Source organism: Gymnogyps californianus, unplaced genomic scaffold, assembly GCF_018139145.2.
Source record: "Gymnogyps californianus isolate 813 unplaced genomic scaffold, ASM1813914v2 HiC_scaffold_48, whole genome shotgun sequence".
NCBI lineage: Eukaryota > Metazoa > Chordata > Aves > Accipitriformes > Cathartidae > Gymnogyps > Gymnogyps californianus.
This window is the reverse complement of record NW_026114378.1, coordinates 292,640-309,160: the sequence shown is the minus strand read 5'-3', so window position 1 is coordinate 309,160 and position 16,521 is coordinate 292,640. Positions and strand designations below refer to the sequence as shown.

The 16,521-nt window shown below is 43.4% G+C and overlaps 1 protein-coding gene across 1 annotated transcript in view; it reads right to left on the bottom strand.

The window, feature by feature from the left end:
* The window catches only part of LOC127028904 (ran-binding protein 3-like), a 52,951-nt gene extending 36,823 nt beyond the window's left edge, over window positions 1-16,128 (bottom strand). Inside the window, 3 exon segments of the mRNA XM_050914553.1 lie at window positions 14,445-14,548; window positions 15,033-15,063; window positions 16,124-16,128. Coding sequence (XP_050770510.1) covers window positions 14,445-14,548; window positions 15,033-15,063; window positions 16,124-16,128 — 140 coding nt within the window.
* Between the last annotated feature and the right edge of the window lie 393 nt (window positions 16,129-16,521).

The window sequence follows — 16,521 nt, the reverse complement described above, 5'->3', positions numbered from 1 at the left end:
ACAAAACTGAGTGAAGTGCAGTAGTGATGGAACCAGGACTGACTGCAGCATGCAACAATCCGACACCACACACCATCCTCCTGCTGCGCCCAATGTCACCCGCCTGCCACATCACACCGAAGCCCAATCCTGTTCTGCCGCCTGAGCGGACTTTGCATCATCCCTCCTGCCCAGACAGACTGTTACGATAGATGGAGCTCAAAGTCATGGACTGAATGAACTCAACAGACATTTGATAGAGATGGCCCATAGATCACGGGAATGATATCTATACGTATATATTAAAAGACAGGAAAGGTGATGGTGATTAATTGGAAATGTATTGGAAAGTGTGGGATCTGGGCATAACGTAAATGGTATAGAATAAGGGGTGGATATTGTCCTGGTTTCGGCTGGGACAGAGTTAACTCTCTTTTTAGTAGCTGGTACAGTGCTGTGTTTTGGATTTAGTGTGAGAATGATGTTGATAACACTCTGATGTTTTAGCTGTTGCTAAGTAGCGCTTATCTTAAGCCAAGGACTTTTCAGTTTCCCGTGCTCTGCCAGCAAGCAGGTGGGCAAGGAGCTGGGAGGGAGCAGAGCCGGGGCAGCTGACCTGAACTAGCCAAAGAGGTATTCCATACCATGTGTATTGGGTCTAGCTGAGATGGAGTTAATTTTCCCCACAGCAGCCCTCATAGTGCTGTGCTCTGTATCGGTAGCTAGAACAGTGTTGATAACACACCAGTGTTTTGGCTACTGCTGAGCAGTGCTCCCACAGCATCAAGGCTGTCTCTCCAACATTGCCCCCCCCCCACCAGTAGGCTGGGGTGGGCAAGATCTTGGGAGGGGACATAGCCAGGACAGCTGACCCAAACTGACCAAAGGGATATTCCATACCATATGACGTCTGCTCAGTATAAAAGCTAGGGGGAGGAGGAGGAAGTGGTGGGCATTCGTTCGTTTACGTTTGTCTTCCGGAGCAACCACTACGCGTACTGAAGCCCTGCTTCCCAGGAAGTGGCCAAACATCGCCTGCTGATGGGAAGTAGAGAATAAAATCTTTTGTTTTCCTTTGCTTTCGCGCGCGACCTTTGCTTCTGCTTTATTAAACTGCCCTTATCTCGACCTACGAGCCTTTCGTTTTATTTTCTCCCCCTGTCCAGTTGAGGAGGGGGAGTGATAGAGCGGCTTTGGTGGGCACCTGGCATCTGGCCAGGGTCAACCCACTACACCATGGAACGTCATGCCCAGTATATAAACAGGGGGGAGCTGGCCGGGAGGCGCGGATCGCGGTTCGGGAACTAACTGAGCATCGGTCAGCGGGTGGTGAGCAATTGCATTGTGCATCACTGTTTTTTTTTTTCTTCCCCCCCCCCCTTCTTTTGTTGCATTCCTTTTCATTACTATTATTATTATATTTCATTATTACTATTGTTAGTATTATATTTTACTTTAGTTATTAAACTGTTCTTATCTCAACCACGAGTTTTACTTTTTTTTCCTTTGCTTTCCTCCTCCTCACCCCACTGGGAGGGGGAGGGGGAAGCGGCTGCGTGGTGCTTAGTTGCTGACTGGGGTTAAACCACGACACCCTCATAATCCTTCATTCCTTAAGGTTTTATCATATAACAATTCTTACAGGTTAGTATATGACCAGTGATAATATAAACCCAAATGCAAAATCCCAGAGCAAACAAAGCTACAATTTCTAAAAGCAATCGACAGGTTCAGATGATAATAATAGGGTCATCAAAGTCTATTTGCAGGGTTGTAGATTGTACTTCTGTTGACATTTGATCAAAGGAAGTTCATCCAGATCATCCAGCTCTGCTGTGACAGGTGATACACTCTGCCTTGTGTCTGAAGATGGTGTAACCCTAATCATGGATCTAGTTGAGCAGCCCTTGCACATTACTGTAGCATTAGTAATTACCAGTACCTGATAAGGTCCCTTCCAGTGCAGCTGAAGGGCATGTTTTCACTGGTATACCTTAATGTAGACCCAGTTTCCTGGTATCAAGGAGTGACAGACTTCAGTGGTGGGTTTTAGTAAAACTTCTTTCAGCTGTGTGTGGAAAATCCTTACACATTTCATTAATACCTGACAATATTTTAGAAAAGCATTATCTGTTAGTTTTAAGTTTGACTGCATGAGAATTAAGGGTGCTGTGTAAGACAGTCACATGGGTCTGCCCATTAAAATCTTGTGAGGTGACAGCCCGTATTTTGTATTCACAATGCTTCTCATATACATCAATGGGAGAGGTAACACATCCAGACATTTCAGGCTAGTTTCTGCACAAATTTTTGCTAATTTGGTTTTAAAATCAGAGTTTTTCCTCTCTACAGCCCCACTGGATTGGGGGTGATGGACAAAATGACACTTCGGTTCTATTTGTAGGGTTGCACAAATTCTCTGCATTACTTGTCCAGTAAAATGAGTCCCCTTATTGCTATCTAGTGTTAGGGGAATATTAAACCCAAGAATTAGTTCTCTCAGCATTTTTTTTTTTTTGCAACAGTTGTTTCATCTGCATGTTTACAAGGACAGGCCTCCATCCTGAGAACATATTTAAAATGATAAGGACATACTCAAAATTACAGTATTTAGGTATTTGAATAAAGTCAATTTGCAAATTTACAAATGGTTCCCATAGTTTAGGGTGTGCAGCTACACTTGTCTTCTTCTGTCTTATATTATTTTGTTGAAAAGGTGTCCTAACAATATGAAGATTCAAGAATTTGAACAGTACTTTGTTAGCAAGCTTCAGTCATTTACACTTTAATTTCTGACAAAATGAAAGCGCCTTCCTGATTGTTCAAGCTATAGAACTATGATTAAATAAAAATGTGTATGAATTATACAAATCTTAAATTTATGTGGACTATTTATAAGAAAATGAAATCATATTTAAAGTTCTTTAACTTTCCTTTTTTCAGTATTAGCTGTATTTTCAGATATACCAACATTTTAATGATGTATTTATTAGCTCAGTGACTTCACTAAAGCATTCTATTGCTCTCATTCCATTCCAAAAGAATGTTGAGAATAGACAAATAACTGAAAAATATGCGCACATGAAAAAATTGGGGCAAATCAATCAAAAATTTGGAGCAAACCAATCCTGTCATATAGCTGCAATCATCCCCCCCTTTGCTGGTGTGGGCCACTGAATGGGTCACACGAGCAAAGGCAGATATATCTGTGATTCTTCTTGCTGTACTCCCAAAGCCATTTTGCCTGCAGTTTGCAGGGAGCTCTAAATCACTCCAGCCAGGCTCATGGCAGGGTATTTCCTGCCTCTTTGGGCTGTTGTAGTACAATTAGTGTGAAGTGATCAAGTGAACTATAGCTTGAAACCGGGGTGGGAGAGAAGTTCTTTCAAGCAATAGGGGAGTTTCCCTATCTCTCCTTTACTATCTTCTCAGGAATATCTCCTAGGGAGAAATCCCTGGGCACATCACAGGAGTTTGAGCATCCCCACCTCCTTCATCCTTAAAAACCTAATCTCAGTCAGTGGTGGTTGAGTAGTTAGTTTAACTTGTATTCAGTATGAACTAAAACTTTTAAAGCAAAGTTTGTGCTGCTTTGGTATCCCTGGCTTTCCGACAGGGGGATCTAAACGTTATCTCAGTCCCTTCCCCCATGCTGACCCCCTTCATCGCCGAGTGCTGCTGCCACAGCATTCAAGGTGTGTGTGTGGGGGGGTCCTGCAGGACGGCGCTGAAACTGTCACCTGGCCCGTCCTTGTTGTCGTTTTTAAGGGCAGAATCTTTTAAGGATCCCTAGAAGGGTTCCAGCTCCTTAGGGGAGGAAAAGGTTAAAAAAAACCCCACAAAACCAATCATATATCTCCTTGGATCAGGGACTTATCTGAGCATCTTTGGAGACAAGGATCTCTTGTGCCACTGGCAATCGAACTGGCTGAACCTGGGTTGTCCTGTCCAGCCACCTCTAACAATATAAGCAGGATGGTATGCATTTGTCTAAGGAGATTTAAATTTCCACTAGGTACATTATTTGCAGAATTAAGTGATGTTTGTTCCCCTATAATTCACCAATTTCCCCTGTAATACTTGGTTCTACTACTTGGCTCTGTTAGATTGAAATCTCTGTAAAATGGGGCTATTCCTTTGCAACTGTGCATTTCCCTTTTCTACCCGATTCTTCACAAATTTGGAAATTCAGTTTGTAGAGAGCTCAGCCTTATCCTGATCCTCTCAATTTTCCTCTTGCTTTATAGCCAATATCATTATCGATTTCATAGGTGAAAGTGATTTGTTACTTACAGGAGGTCTTGTACATACTTTGTTAAGCCTCTCTTGTCATCTCCCAAACTACAAATCCCAGTCACTAGGCTTGCAGTTTGAGCCATTTACACCTCCTATTGACCTTCTAATGTTCTGAAAACGTCTTTTAAACCCAATTGTTCCAATTAATTCAAGAATTTACTAGCACAGGTCCCATTTGGGTGCCCGCATAAAGCTCAAAAAGGTTGATTACAAATTTAACACTGTAGGCACATTAGCAAAGGATCAGTCCCCTATCACATAAGAATTATATACATGTAATCTCGGGAGTACTCACAACTTGACCAAATCCTGCTGGCTACGAAACTGTGAAGGAATGTTAGAAGCACGGCTGCCTCCTCCAGCAGCCCCAGCCAGGACCCTCTTGCCCAGCCACTGGAGCCCGGCCCTGGGGACCGAGGTCTCTGCCCAGGTTGAGGGATGCGGCTGCTGCTTTCCCAGTTACAGGTTCAACCAGTAGTGAAACTGAGCACATATCCCAGAGGCACTGTCGTGGTTTAACCCCAACCGGCAGCTAAGCACCACGCAGCCACTCCCTCACTCCTCCCCCGCTCCCAGTGGGATGGGGAAGAGAATCGGGAAAAAAAAAGTAAAACTCGTGGGTTGAGATAAGAACAGTTTAATAATGGAAATAAAATAAAATATGATAATAATAGTGTCGTGGTTTAACCCCAGTCAGCAACCCAGCACCACGCAGCCGCTTCCCCCTCCCCTCCCAGTGGGGTGAGGAGGAGGAAAGCAAAGGAAAAAAAAAAGTAAAACTCGTGGGTTGAGACAAGAACAGTTTAATAACTAAAGTAAAATATAATACTAACAATAGTAATAATGAAATATAATAATAATAGTAATGAAAAGGAATGCAACAAAAGAAGGGGGGGGAAGGAAAAAAACCAGTGATGCACAATGCAATTGCTCACCACCCGCTGACCGATGCTCAGTTAGTTCCCGAACCGCGATCCGCGCCTTCCGGGCAGCTCCCCCCTGTTTATATACTGGGCATGACGTTCCATGGTATGGAATACCCCTTTGGCTAGTTGGGGTCAGCTGCCCCGGCTGTGCTCCCTCCCAGCTCCTTGCACACCTGCTTGCTGGCAGAGCATGGGAAACTGAAAAGTCCTTGGCTTAAGATAAGCGCTACTTAGCAACAACTAAAACATCAGAGTGTTATCAACACTATTCTCACACTAAATCCAAAACACAGCACTGTACCAGCTACTAAAAAGAAAGTTAACTCTGTCCCAGCCGAAACCAGGACAATATCCACCCCTTATTCTATACCATTTACGTTATGCCCAGATCCCACACTTCCCAATACATTTCCAATTAATCACCATCACCTTTCCTGTCTTTTAATATATACGTATAGATATCATTCCCGCAATCTATGGGCCATCTCTATCAAATGTGTGTTGAGTTCATTCAGTCCATGACTTTGAGCTCCATCTATTGTAACAGTCTGTGTGGGCAGGAGGGATGATGCAAAGTCCGCTCAGTCGGCAGAACAGGATTGGGCTTCGGTGTGATGCGGCAGGCAGGTGATGTTGGGCGCAGCAGGAGGATGGTGTGTGGTGCCGGATTGTTGCATGCTGCAGTCAGTCCTGGTTCCATCACTACTGCACTTCACTCAGTTTTGTCAAAGTTCATTCTTCATTAATCTAAGTAATTCTTACTATAATACCATTAATATAGCACATAATAATTACAATAATGATGACATACAGTGACAGGATTATATAGCAATTAATAGCATACAATTTAATCTATTGGCTGTTCTCACCTAAAATCAAATCCCCTTGAGGCACACATCGGACTTCCCCATCCTTCCGCATCACCCACCAAGTGCACCCAGGCCCTTGAGCAAAAGCAATCCCACGAATGGGTTTGCCTTTGCCTGAGGCAGGAGTAACCCAAACTGTTTTCCCTAGCATATTTTTTATGTGCACTACAGGGACTTTATCCCCTTCTACAGTATGTAAAAGTTCTGATTGGGCAGGGCCAGCTCGATTGGCAGATCCTCTAGTGTTGACTAACCAGGTGGCCTTTGCCAGATGTGTATCCCAGTGTTTGAAGGTCCCACCACCCATTGCTCTCAATGTAGTCTTTAACAATCCATTGTATCGCTCGATTTTCCCAGAGGCTGGTGCATGATAGGGGATGTGATATACCCACTCAATGCCGTGCTCTTTGGCCCAGGTGTCTATGAGACTGTTCCGGAAGTGAGTCCCGTTGTCTGACTCAATTCTTTCTGGGGTACCGTGTCGCCATAAGATTTGCTTCTCGAGGCCCAGGATAGTGTTCCGGGCGGTGGCATGGGGCACGGGATATGTTTCCAGCCATCTGGTGGTTGCTTCCACCATTGTAAGCACATAACGCTTGCCTTGACGGGTTCGTGGGAGTGTGATATAGTCAATCTGCCAGGCCTCTCCATATTTGTATTTCAGCCATCGTCCTCCATACCAAAGAGGCTTTAACCGCTTGGCTTGCTTAATTGCAGCGCATGTTTCACATTCATGGATGACCTGTGCAATAGTGTCCATGGTCAGGTCCACCCCTCGATCGCGAGCCCATCTATATGTTGCATCTCTTCCCTGATGGCCTGAGGTGTCGTGGGCCCACCGAGCCATAAATAATTCACCCTTATGCTGCCAATCCAGATCTACCTGAGCTACTTCAATCCTAGCAGCCTTGTCTACCTGTTGATTGTTTTGATGTTCCTCAGTGGCCCGGCTCTTAGGTACATGAGCATCTACATGACGTACTTTCACAACCAGATTCTCTAGCTGGGCAGCAATATCTTGCCACAATGCAGCAGCCCAGATGGGTTTACCTCTGCGTTGCCAGTTACTCTGCTTCCATTGCTGCAACCACCCCCACAGAGCATTTGCCACCATCCAGGAGTCAGTATAGAGATAAAGTATTGGCCATTTTTCTCGTTCAGCAATGTCTAAAGCCAGCTGGATGGCTTTCACCTCTGCAAACTGACTTGATTCACCTTTTCCTAATAGCTGAGGTATTGGTCCGTACAGGTGGAAGGCAGAACTTATCCTCAAACCGCTGGAACTCTTGGGACCATTTCTCGGCTAGCGTGTCTGGCAGTTTCTCCACAGCCGCGACGAGGGAGGAAGTGAGACTTTCTTCGTATTGCCGAAGTCGGCGAGCCAATTCATCTACTGTTGGTCCCTCCTCATCTTTCCAGTCCACTACTGCCAATGCACTGGCATACGATGATGGTGCACTTCGTACAAACTTCCGCCACATGGGTCGTGAACATTGGACTTCATCTGGATCTGTGGGTAACTGCCCATCGTCTGGGTCATAATAAACCATCTCCCGCACGGCTAATTCCCTCAGGTACTGGATACCTTTCTCCATGGTGGTCCACTTGCCTGGCTGACATACAACATCTTCCTTGAAGGGATACCTTTCCCTCACGCCCGATAGAAGTCGCCTCCAGAGGCTGAGGGCTTGTGGCTTTTTCCCAATCGCCTTGTCAATGCCACCTTCCCTAGAAAGGGATCCCAATTGCTTGGCTTCCTTACCCTCTAATTCCAAGCTACTTGCCCCATTATCCCAGCATCGGAGCAGCCAGGTGATAATGTGCTCGCCTGGATGACGGCTGAAGTCTTTTCGCATATCTCGCAGCTCACTCGGGGATAGTGACCGGGTGATTATCTCCGGTTCTGCCTCTTCCTCCTGTTCTCGTGATGGCCCTGCTTCACCTTCATCCTTCGCTAAGCGAGCTGATTTTTTTGTATATTTCCTCTTCTGTATAGGGGCGATTGATATTGGCACCGGTTGATCCTCTAGTTCAGCTGCATCATCCATCGCCAAGGTTTGAGTTGCCACAGTGCCTGTTGCTGGGGTTTGAATAGCCACAGTGCTTGTCATAGGGATTAGAGTAGCTGCAGTAGCTGTCGCCAGAGTTTGAGTAGCCACAGTGCCTGTTGCTGGGGTTTGAGTAGCCACAGCGCTTGTCATAGGGATTAGAGTAGCTGCAGTAGCTGTCGCCAGAGTTTGAGTAGCCACAGTGCCTGTTGCTGGGGTTTGAGTAGCCACAGCGCTTGTCATAGGGATTAGAGTAGCTGCAGTAGCTGTCGCCAGAGTTTGAGTAGCCGTAGTGCCTGTCACCAGAGTTGGAGTAGCTGCAGTCATGGGAGCTGATCTCTGGGTGGTATTTTTAAATAGTTGTTTAACCCTAAACAAGATCTGAATCACATTCAGGAACAGGCTGATTCCTAGCAGTACGACCATACTAAGTTCAACATCCCAAGGATATTCAAAATTTACAAACTCCTTCAATGCTATTGCAATTAACCTGGCAAAGAAAAGGAAGATGTGGGAAGATGTCTCCCCAATAGGTTGGCTCCCCGAGGAGAAAAGGTAGAACGTGCAGTTATTAATATTCTCTAGGAGATAGCACCCGAAGTACGGAGATCTCTCCTCCACAGATTGGTTCCCAGAGGAGAAAAGGTAAAAGGTACAATTATTAATAGTCTCCCATAGGCAGCTCCCGAAGTACAGAGGTGACAACAATGCCGAGTACAAACACCCGATTAGTTTCACGGCTTGCACTTCTATCATATCATAAACCAGTGCTACAAACAACAACAACGTGATAACTCTAGCCCGGTTCCGCAGATGATAAACAGCACAACAGGGAGCATATACTGCAAGTAGGGCATTACATAACGCAATTTCAAGAACCACAACACCAACTTTGAGAGCAAACGAACCCACATTGTAACCAGTAACTATCAAACCAATACAATGAATACTTATAACAAGTTTGTTTTAACACACTCTGATCAGATCTGTCGTTATCTCAACCCTTCGTGCCCCACGTTGGGCGCCAAAAAGGCTGTCGTGGTTTAACCCCAGTCAGCAACCCAGCACCACGCAGCCGCTTCCCCCTCCCCTCCCAGTGGGGTGAGGAGGAGGAAAGCAAAGGAAAAAAAAAAGTAAAACTCGTGGGTTGAGACAAGAACAGTTTAATAACTAAAGTAAAATATAATACTAACAATAGTAATAATGAAATATAATAATAATAGTAATGAAAAGGAATGCAACAAAAGAAGGGGGGGGAAGGAAAAAAAACCAGTGATGCACAATGTAATTGCTCACCACCCACTGACCGATGCTCAGTTAGTTCCCGAACCGCGATCCGCGCCTTCCGGGCAGCTCCCCCCTGTTTATATACTGGGCATGACGTTCCATGGTATGGAATACCCCTTTGGCTAGTTGGGGTCAGCTGCCCCGGCTGTGCTCCCTCCCAGCTCCTTGCACACCTGCTTGCTGGCAGAGCATGGGAAACTGAAAAGTCCTTGGCTTAAGATAAGCGCTACTTAGCAACAACTAAAACATCAGAGTGTTATCAACACTATTCTCACACTAAATCCAAAACACAGCACTGTACCAGCTACTAAAAAGAAAGTTAACTCTGTCCCAGCCGAAACCAGGACAATAGTAATAGTAATGAAAAGGAAGATAACAAAAAGAGAGAGAGAGAGAGATAAAACCCAAGAAAGACAAGTGATGCACAATGCAATTGCTCACCACCTGCTGACCAATGCCCGAGCAGCGATCCGCCCCTCCCAGCCAACTCCCCCCTGTTTATATACCGGGCATGACATTCCATGGTATGGAATACCCCTTTGGCTAGTTCAGGTCAGCTGCCCCGGCTATGCTCTCTCCCAGTTTCTTGTACACCTGCTTGCTGGCAGAGCATGGGAAACTGAAAAATCCTTGGCTTAAGATAAGCGCTACTTAGCAACAACTAAAACATCAGTGTGCTATTGTTACCGAAAATTGTAACCAAGAAAACTCTCCAAACCAAATGATAGTTTAGAAAGCCGACATTGGTTTATTACAGCACTGGGTGCATGGGGGATTCCTCCTCCTAACATGCACACCGAAGAACAAAAGCACACTCGCTATATACATGAAAGAAATGAATATTCATATAATCTCCGAGAAGTGTCTACCTACTTAATGCATATGCTAATACATTACAAAACTACCTTTATACAAGCGTCTCTGGTGGTCTCTGGTGGTCCTTTTGGAAATCGTAACTCAGTCTGTTTTATAACTCAGTCAGCAGAATCAGGGTGCACAACAATACTGATAGTGAGGAACATCTTGCCCTTTTGGCACATATTATTCTTTGGTATGCAGACTTGCTTGTCCTTGGTACGCAGGTTTGCTCATCTTTGGTATGCAGGCCTGCTTGTTCTATCTGTACAAATTTTACACAAAGGGGCTATTTTCATCAAATTGTCTAAGTCTTTTGGTAACACTATCAACATTATTCTCACACTAAATCCAAAACACAGCACTGTACCAGCTACTAGGAAGAAAATTAACTCTGTCCCAGCTGAAACCAGGACAGACACACACAGACATACACAGGACATTGACATGGCCAGTCACACAGACTGTAACAGACAAAGCATTGTTACCAACAGCACCAATGTATAAGATTCACATAAAACATAAACACAGCCAGCCAAGTCCCCTTTCTCCTCTTTGGCTGATTACCACTGCTGAGCAGTTACAATTAGAATTTCCCCTTCAGAGAAGAAGGTGAATGCATTTTTAAATAGTGACATAGTCACAACTTGTAAAAAGTATAGTACTTGTGGATTACATTCAAGAATATTCTAATATAAGTAGAGTTGTGATTTGACCTGCTAATTACATAGCCACTTTAAATTAACAAGATCCATTTTTTTATAAAATTCACTAGAAAAGTCCTTCTAAACATCTTTGTGTGGAAGTTGTTTCTGCTGCTGGGTTTTTTTTGTGGTTTTTTTTTTTTTTTGACAAAAGGCCTATAGGTTGTTCATGCTTTCTGTAGAGCTTAATCACTCTTGCTGGCAAAGGCAAAACCATCCAAGTTCTAGTCTCTTTCTGTTCCAGAAGCACGACTTGGCAGGAAGACAATCTGATGTTCACAAACTACATACCACTAAAACCATCCGCACCACTTATCTGCTCTTCCAGATCATTTATCACCCTTGGGAGGGCTTAACAGCGCTTATGTCATGCAGAGGATATTCCTGTTAATAAGCTGGGTTTGTTGCCAGAACTTTGATAATTGCCTCTAAAACTAAGTTTCTGTGTTCACAACTACAATGTGCTTGAAATTTCTTCACATAGGATGAAGGAATTCCCAAGTACAAGCTATCTCCATTTTACACTTAAGGAAAAAACTAATCCTTAACATTCCCATGTTTGATGTGTTGCTAAGACTAAAAGGAAATAAGAAACAAAAATCAGAAAATCTGTCTCTTTTCAGCCTTGATGCCTTCCATACATGTTTTGGGCCATGAACAGGGAATCTGAAGTGGGTTTAAACTAATGACTTTCTTATCCTTTAATAAAAAAAATAAAACTCCTCACTAAAATTCACTGAATTGTGATCAATTTCTATCCTGAAATTCCATCTGCTACTTCCAGGCTGCTCCAGTAGCAAATCAGTAAGGATACCATTCCAGAAGAGCTAAAAACCAGAAACTAGAGCCTTGTCTCAAACAAATAATGTGGGAAATGGATTTTGATTATTTTCAGAAATGTAAGGAAAAAGTAATCAGTGCAGGATCTTTCTTTTTCCAGACAGTTAAACTGGAAGTGCCAATCTTAAAGTCTTATTAAAACCTCAATACCCTTATGTTGCTGCAGAACAAAGTGTGCCAGGGATGAAATTGCCATGGAGATGCAAAACAGAGGCACTGAATTCAGGGAATGACCACTAACAAGGAAGAATGGGAGAAGGAGAAATGTGGATAAGATACTGGAAAGAGACTACAGAAAGGGAGTAGATCCAGGTACTAAGCTGGTCCTTCTCAGAGTGTCCAGAGGGGTCTGAGTAGCTGCCAGTTCCAGTGCTGGTCTTGAACCCTTGCAGGTTTCCAAGCAAGTCCTTATGCAAAGCTGAACACATGACCAGAAGCCTGTGTTTTCCCAGCATTATATTTCTGTCACTTAAGACACAATTTCCTTTCCAAGTTTTTAATCAGACTCAAGAAACTGCAAATTTCTCCTTTTTAGTTCATTACTGTAAACTATAGCCAGTTCAGGAAATGGAACTGTTGGTGGTTTCCTGGGACATGGACAGCTGCAGCAACTGCAGAGGGCTAACAAACTATTTTCATTCATCTCTCTACAGAACCGTATCACATAGAGAAGAAGAGGTGGAAGAGGAGGGAAAGTAAGAGGGACATTTGCAGGCAGCAGCAATCCCTGCTGTTGAGTCTCTCTGCATTTTTTTTTTTTGTACATAAGTGTCAATATTTACACCTTGATTGCTAATTAAAAACAAATATAAAAAAAATCTTTTCTTAGCAACGAGCAGGTCTGGCTGCAATGTTCACTATTTTTTAGCATGTATATGGAGTTTAATAAAGTTGTTTGTTTGAATACTTGTTGTCAAGTTATCTATGAGAAAACAGCTATGCCAAAAAGATTTTACTGAAGTATTTTAAAGCATCAGACACTTTATGCAGATCAGAAGAATGGCACTTACACCCCCCTGCAATCTTGGGAGAACAGTAAGCACCTAGTTGTATTTAAATTAGTATTCAACTTGTCAAATAAGTCAACATTTACCACAGTTGTGATATACAGAATTAATCAGGCACAGAATACCCCAAGCAAATTAGCAATTCCTCTTTAAAAAAAGAAAAGGAAAAGAAATACACTTTTAAGTCTTGTTACTTGTCAGCACTGAAACACTGCATAGCATTTCTCTATCCATCTACTTCACAAGAGAAAGCCACTCACCTATCTTTTCCTAGATATTCTGCAGGTGACAGAAGGTAAATGGATTTGGAATATTGATACCAACTGATTTTGAAGGCAGTACCATCATCTCTTTAGCTTTTCCAATGTATATTACCATCATTCTGAATCTGCTAAAAATCCAGCATGCTGTGTGGCTCCATGTTGTCCTCACAGGGCATCATCACAGCATTAATTGTGATAGAAAAGGACAGGCTGGCTCTTCCAAAATCACAGTGAGCATCTGCCCTCTAATGATGCTCTTCTTGTTTATAAGGATTAAGAATCCAAGTTGTCTGTGCATGTAAAATCCCTTACAGAACTCTGGCACTGTGCATCCCAAATTTTGTGTGCAGGAACCTTTATCTGTGGCCCATCAGGCCCTGAAGAAGACTGGAATAGACTCCTTTGCAGTTAAAATGTTCTCTGCCCTCTTTGGGTGGGAGGGGGAAAGGAGGCAACATCACAAATGTGTTATTTGTGGCCCTAGCAATTTTGGAATGTCATTCTCTCATTAATAACTGATCTCAGGTATATTTCTGATGCTCACAACTTCCAGGTAAATAAGTCTCATCAACTATCAGCAAGCAGTATTAATATCCACAAGATAACCTGCCGACACTAAGCTGGTTAGCCACAGACCTATAGCATTCTCATGAGCCAGTCTCCAGAGAGAGGTAACAGCCCACTTTTGCACCAGTATGAGCTTTTTCAGTCATATACAGAGGCAAGGGCATGGGGCAATGTCCTAGTCCAAAGAAGTCAGCTTCTTCATGCAGAAATTCTAAAGTCCATGCTGGTCAACCCATGTCTGCACAAAGATGCCACCCTATCACATTCATCACAGCTAGTCGTTCATGCCAGAAATTCTGGCATGTGCACAGAAGTAGAGCATCAGTTGCAGCATTCACCATGTCTTCCAAATCAGTCCTGTATGGTTTTTTTCATGCCTCCTGTGTCCAATATGCAGACATATTTTGGTAATTCCTGAGTTTCTCTGCATCTGTATGGGGCAGCTATGCAATCAGAAGAGAGTTCTCCAAAGGGACACAAAGATGACTGTAAACATTCAAAACTGGGACATATTTTGAACTGACAAAGCTGCATGAGATAGCAAATCAAAATAGTTTCTGGCTTGGGGGTTGCTAATGAGAAACAAACTGTCCCACAGAGATCAGTTCCTGGCAGGAGTCCATTCCTTATGGCGTACAGAGCTCATGTCAACACCCACAAATCCTGGCACTACACACAAATACCAGTGAGCACTGTGTGGATGTAGATAGCATAGGCTTAGTACCATGTTAGACATGTAGGACAAAAGGGCATGCCATAGGCCAAGTGACAAAATGGTGTAGAAATATAATAAACAAACTTACCATGTTGTTTTAGAGCTAGAAAGATTCATGGTAGTAGATGACCTCACTGCTGTTTTGGAACTTATTGAATTCTCAGCTGAGGAATAAGAGCTGTCTTCAGATAGCTAGGAATAATAAAACCAGGTTAATTAATTAGTCCAAGCTTATTTTCTGCTATAACAGGTCTGCCAGAAATCCAGAGTCACTGAGGTATATATATGTGGTAGTTGGCAGAGCTTCCTCCAACTGTGTACTAGGCCAGTGCCCTTAATCAATATGCCAAAATGTTACTTTCTAAATAAACAAAATCCAAAAGACCCCCAAACTTGATTTGCCCGCAGAACCCTGGTATCTGAAAGTTGAGACAGCCTGCAGAGAAGAGATGTTTTCAAACACAGTCAGTACTTCCCACCGTAGTCAGTGATCCATCAATTCCACTGAAACTGACATGGGAACTTCCTTGAAAATCATGCAGTGGAATAATTAACTGCTTTAAAACAGCATTGTTTTTTTAATTTGATTGAGTGCTGTGTGAGCCGACACAGGCAGGACGCAGGAACAACCACAAAACCACGGATGAAATGCAAAGAGTAAATTTATTTTTGTTACCTCGCGAACCGGGGGATCCCCGAAACAGCACCTGGGCAGAGGCACACAAGCGGGGATGCAGGCACCACAGAGCTCGGTCCTTGCTAGAGGATCACCGAACCTGTTGTTTTCTCCTGTTTTTCAGGAATTCGTGCAGGCGTAGTTTACCACTGTGCTTTGATCTTTCCCACAGCAGGGCAGGAATCTCAAGCATGTTCGATAGGGTGCCTCTGAGTCTATCACAGGCCTATGTTATTTAAACACAGATGTTCCACTTGTCAAAAACACAAGGATAGACAATAATTAGAATGATATATGTATTTTTCTACACCCCAGCTGCAAGTCACTTGAGCGTGTTTACAATCCTCCTCGCCATTCTTCCGTTATTTTCCCACATTCCACCCCCTCGCTCAAAAGACCACTTCCACTGGGGCTGGCAAAGCTGGAGGTGTCCATTTGGGCTTGTGGGGTGTAGGGCAGGGTAATTTACAGAGGCACGCAATAAACACATATAGAAAAAGGAATAAACATATCTCCACAATAATGTTTTGAATCAGGTGTCCCACTCATCCTGTCAGGGAATTAAATCACTCAGCCAGCCTGGCACCACCAGTAGATTGTTTCATTTGATGCATTAAGTCCTGGAGGTGTTGAATGTTGTCCTCTATGCTGGCTGATTCATCGGTTATGTTGAAGCAACACATGCCTTCAAAATCAGAGCAGCGTTTGTGGTGTCGAAGGAGGAAATAGTCCACCGCCAATCGATTTTGTAATGTTCATTGGTGTACAGCTGTTACCTACTTGGAAAAAATAGCAATGAGGAACACTAATATCAAAATCACTTAGCATAGTATAATTCTATAATACAGCTACTGGGGTTGGCATGCCAATGAAGCATGTTGTCAAAAGATCTGCAGCTGTTAATCTTCCCTTAACATAAAAGGCAGATGAGTTAGTTACAGTAGAGGCCAATCAAATCCAAATATTTACATGTTGATCTTGCGGAGATGTATCCAGGGCATGTGCTTGTAGTACAAGACTACAAAGCACGATGAGCCAACCTGTGATAAGGGAGGAAAACAGGAGTGTCATCTCCTTCCAGTAATACATACGCCATTGCCCCAGCTCCTTCAGCTAATATCACTGCAGGTTTGATAACCTGATGTGGGGTAATTACCCACACAGATCAGAGAGCTATGGCTTGTGCTTTTTCAGATTGAACTTCAATTCGATGTTGGGTTCGCAACACCAATAACACTGTTCCAATGCTATCTCTTCTAGATAAGGCACAGGTATTCGTCAAAGATACCTGAAATACAAGAACTCGAGAATCTGATATCAACAAAGGATGTAAAATAAGAGGAGAAGTTGGGGTACAGAACCATATGGCATTCTCAGGGGTTATTATATGAATCTTCACGTCTAGAGTAATAGGTTGCAGTCCCACCACGCAATCCATCGGTGTGAACAATTCCATTTCCCCTGTAGTTAATATTTTGGGAGAGATACC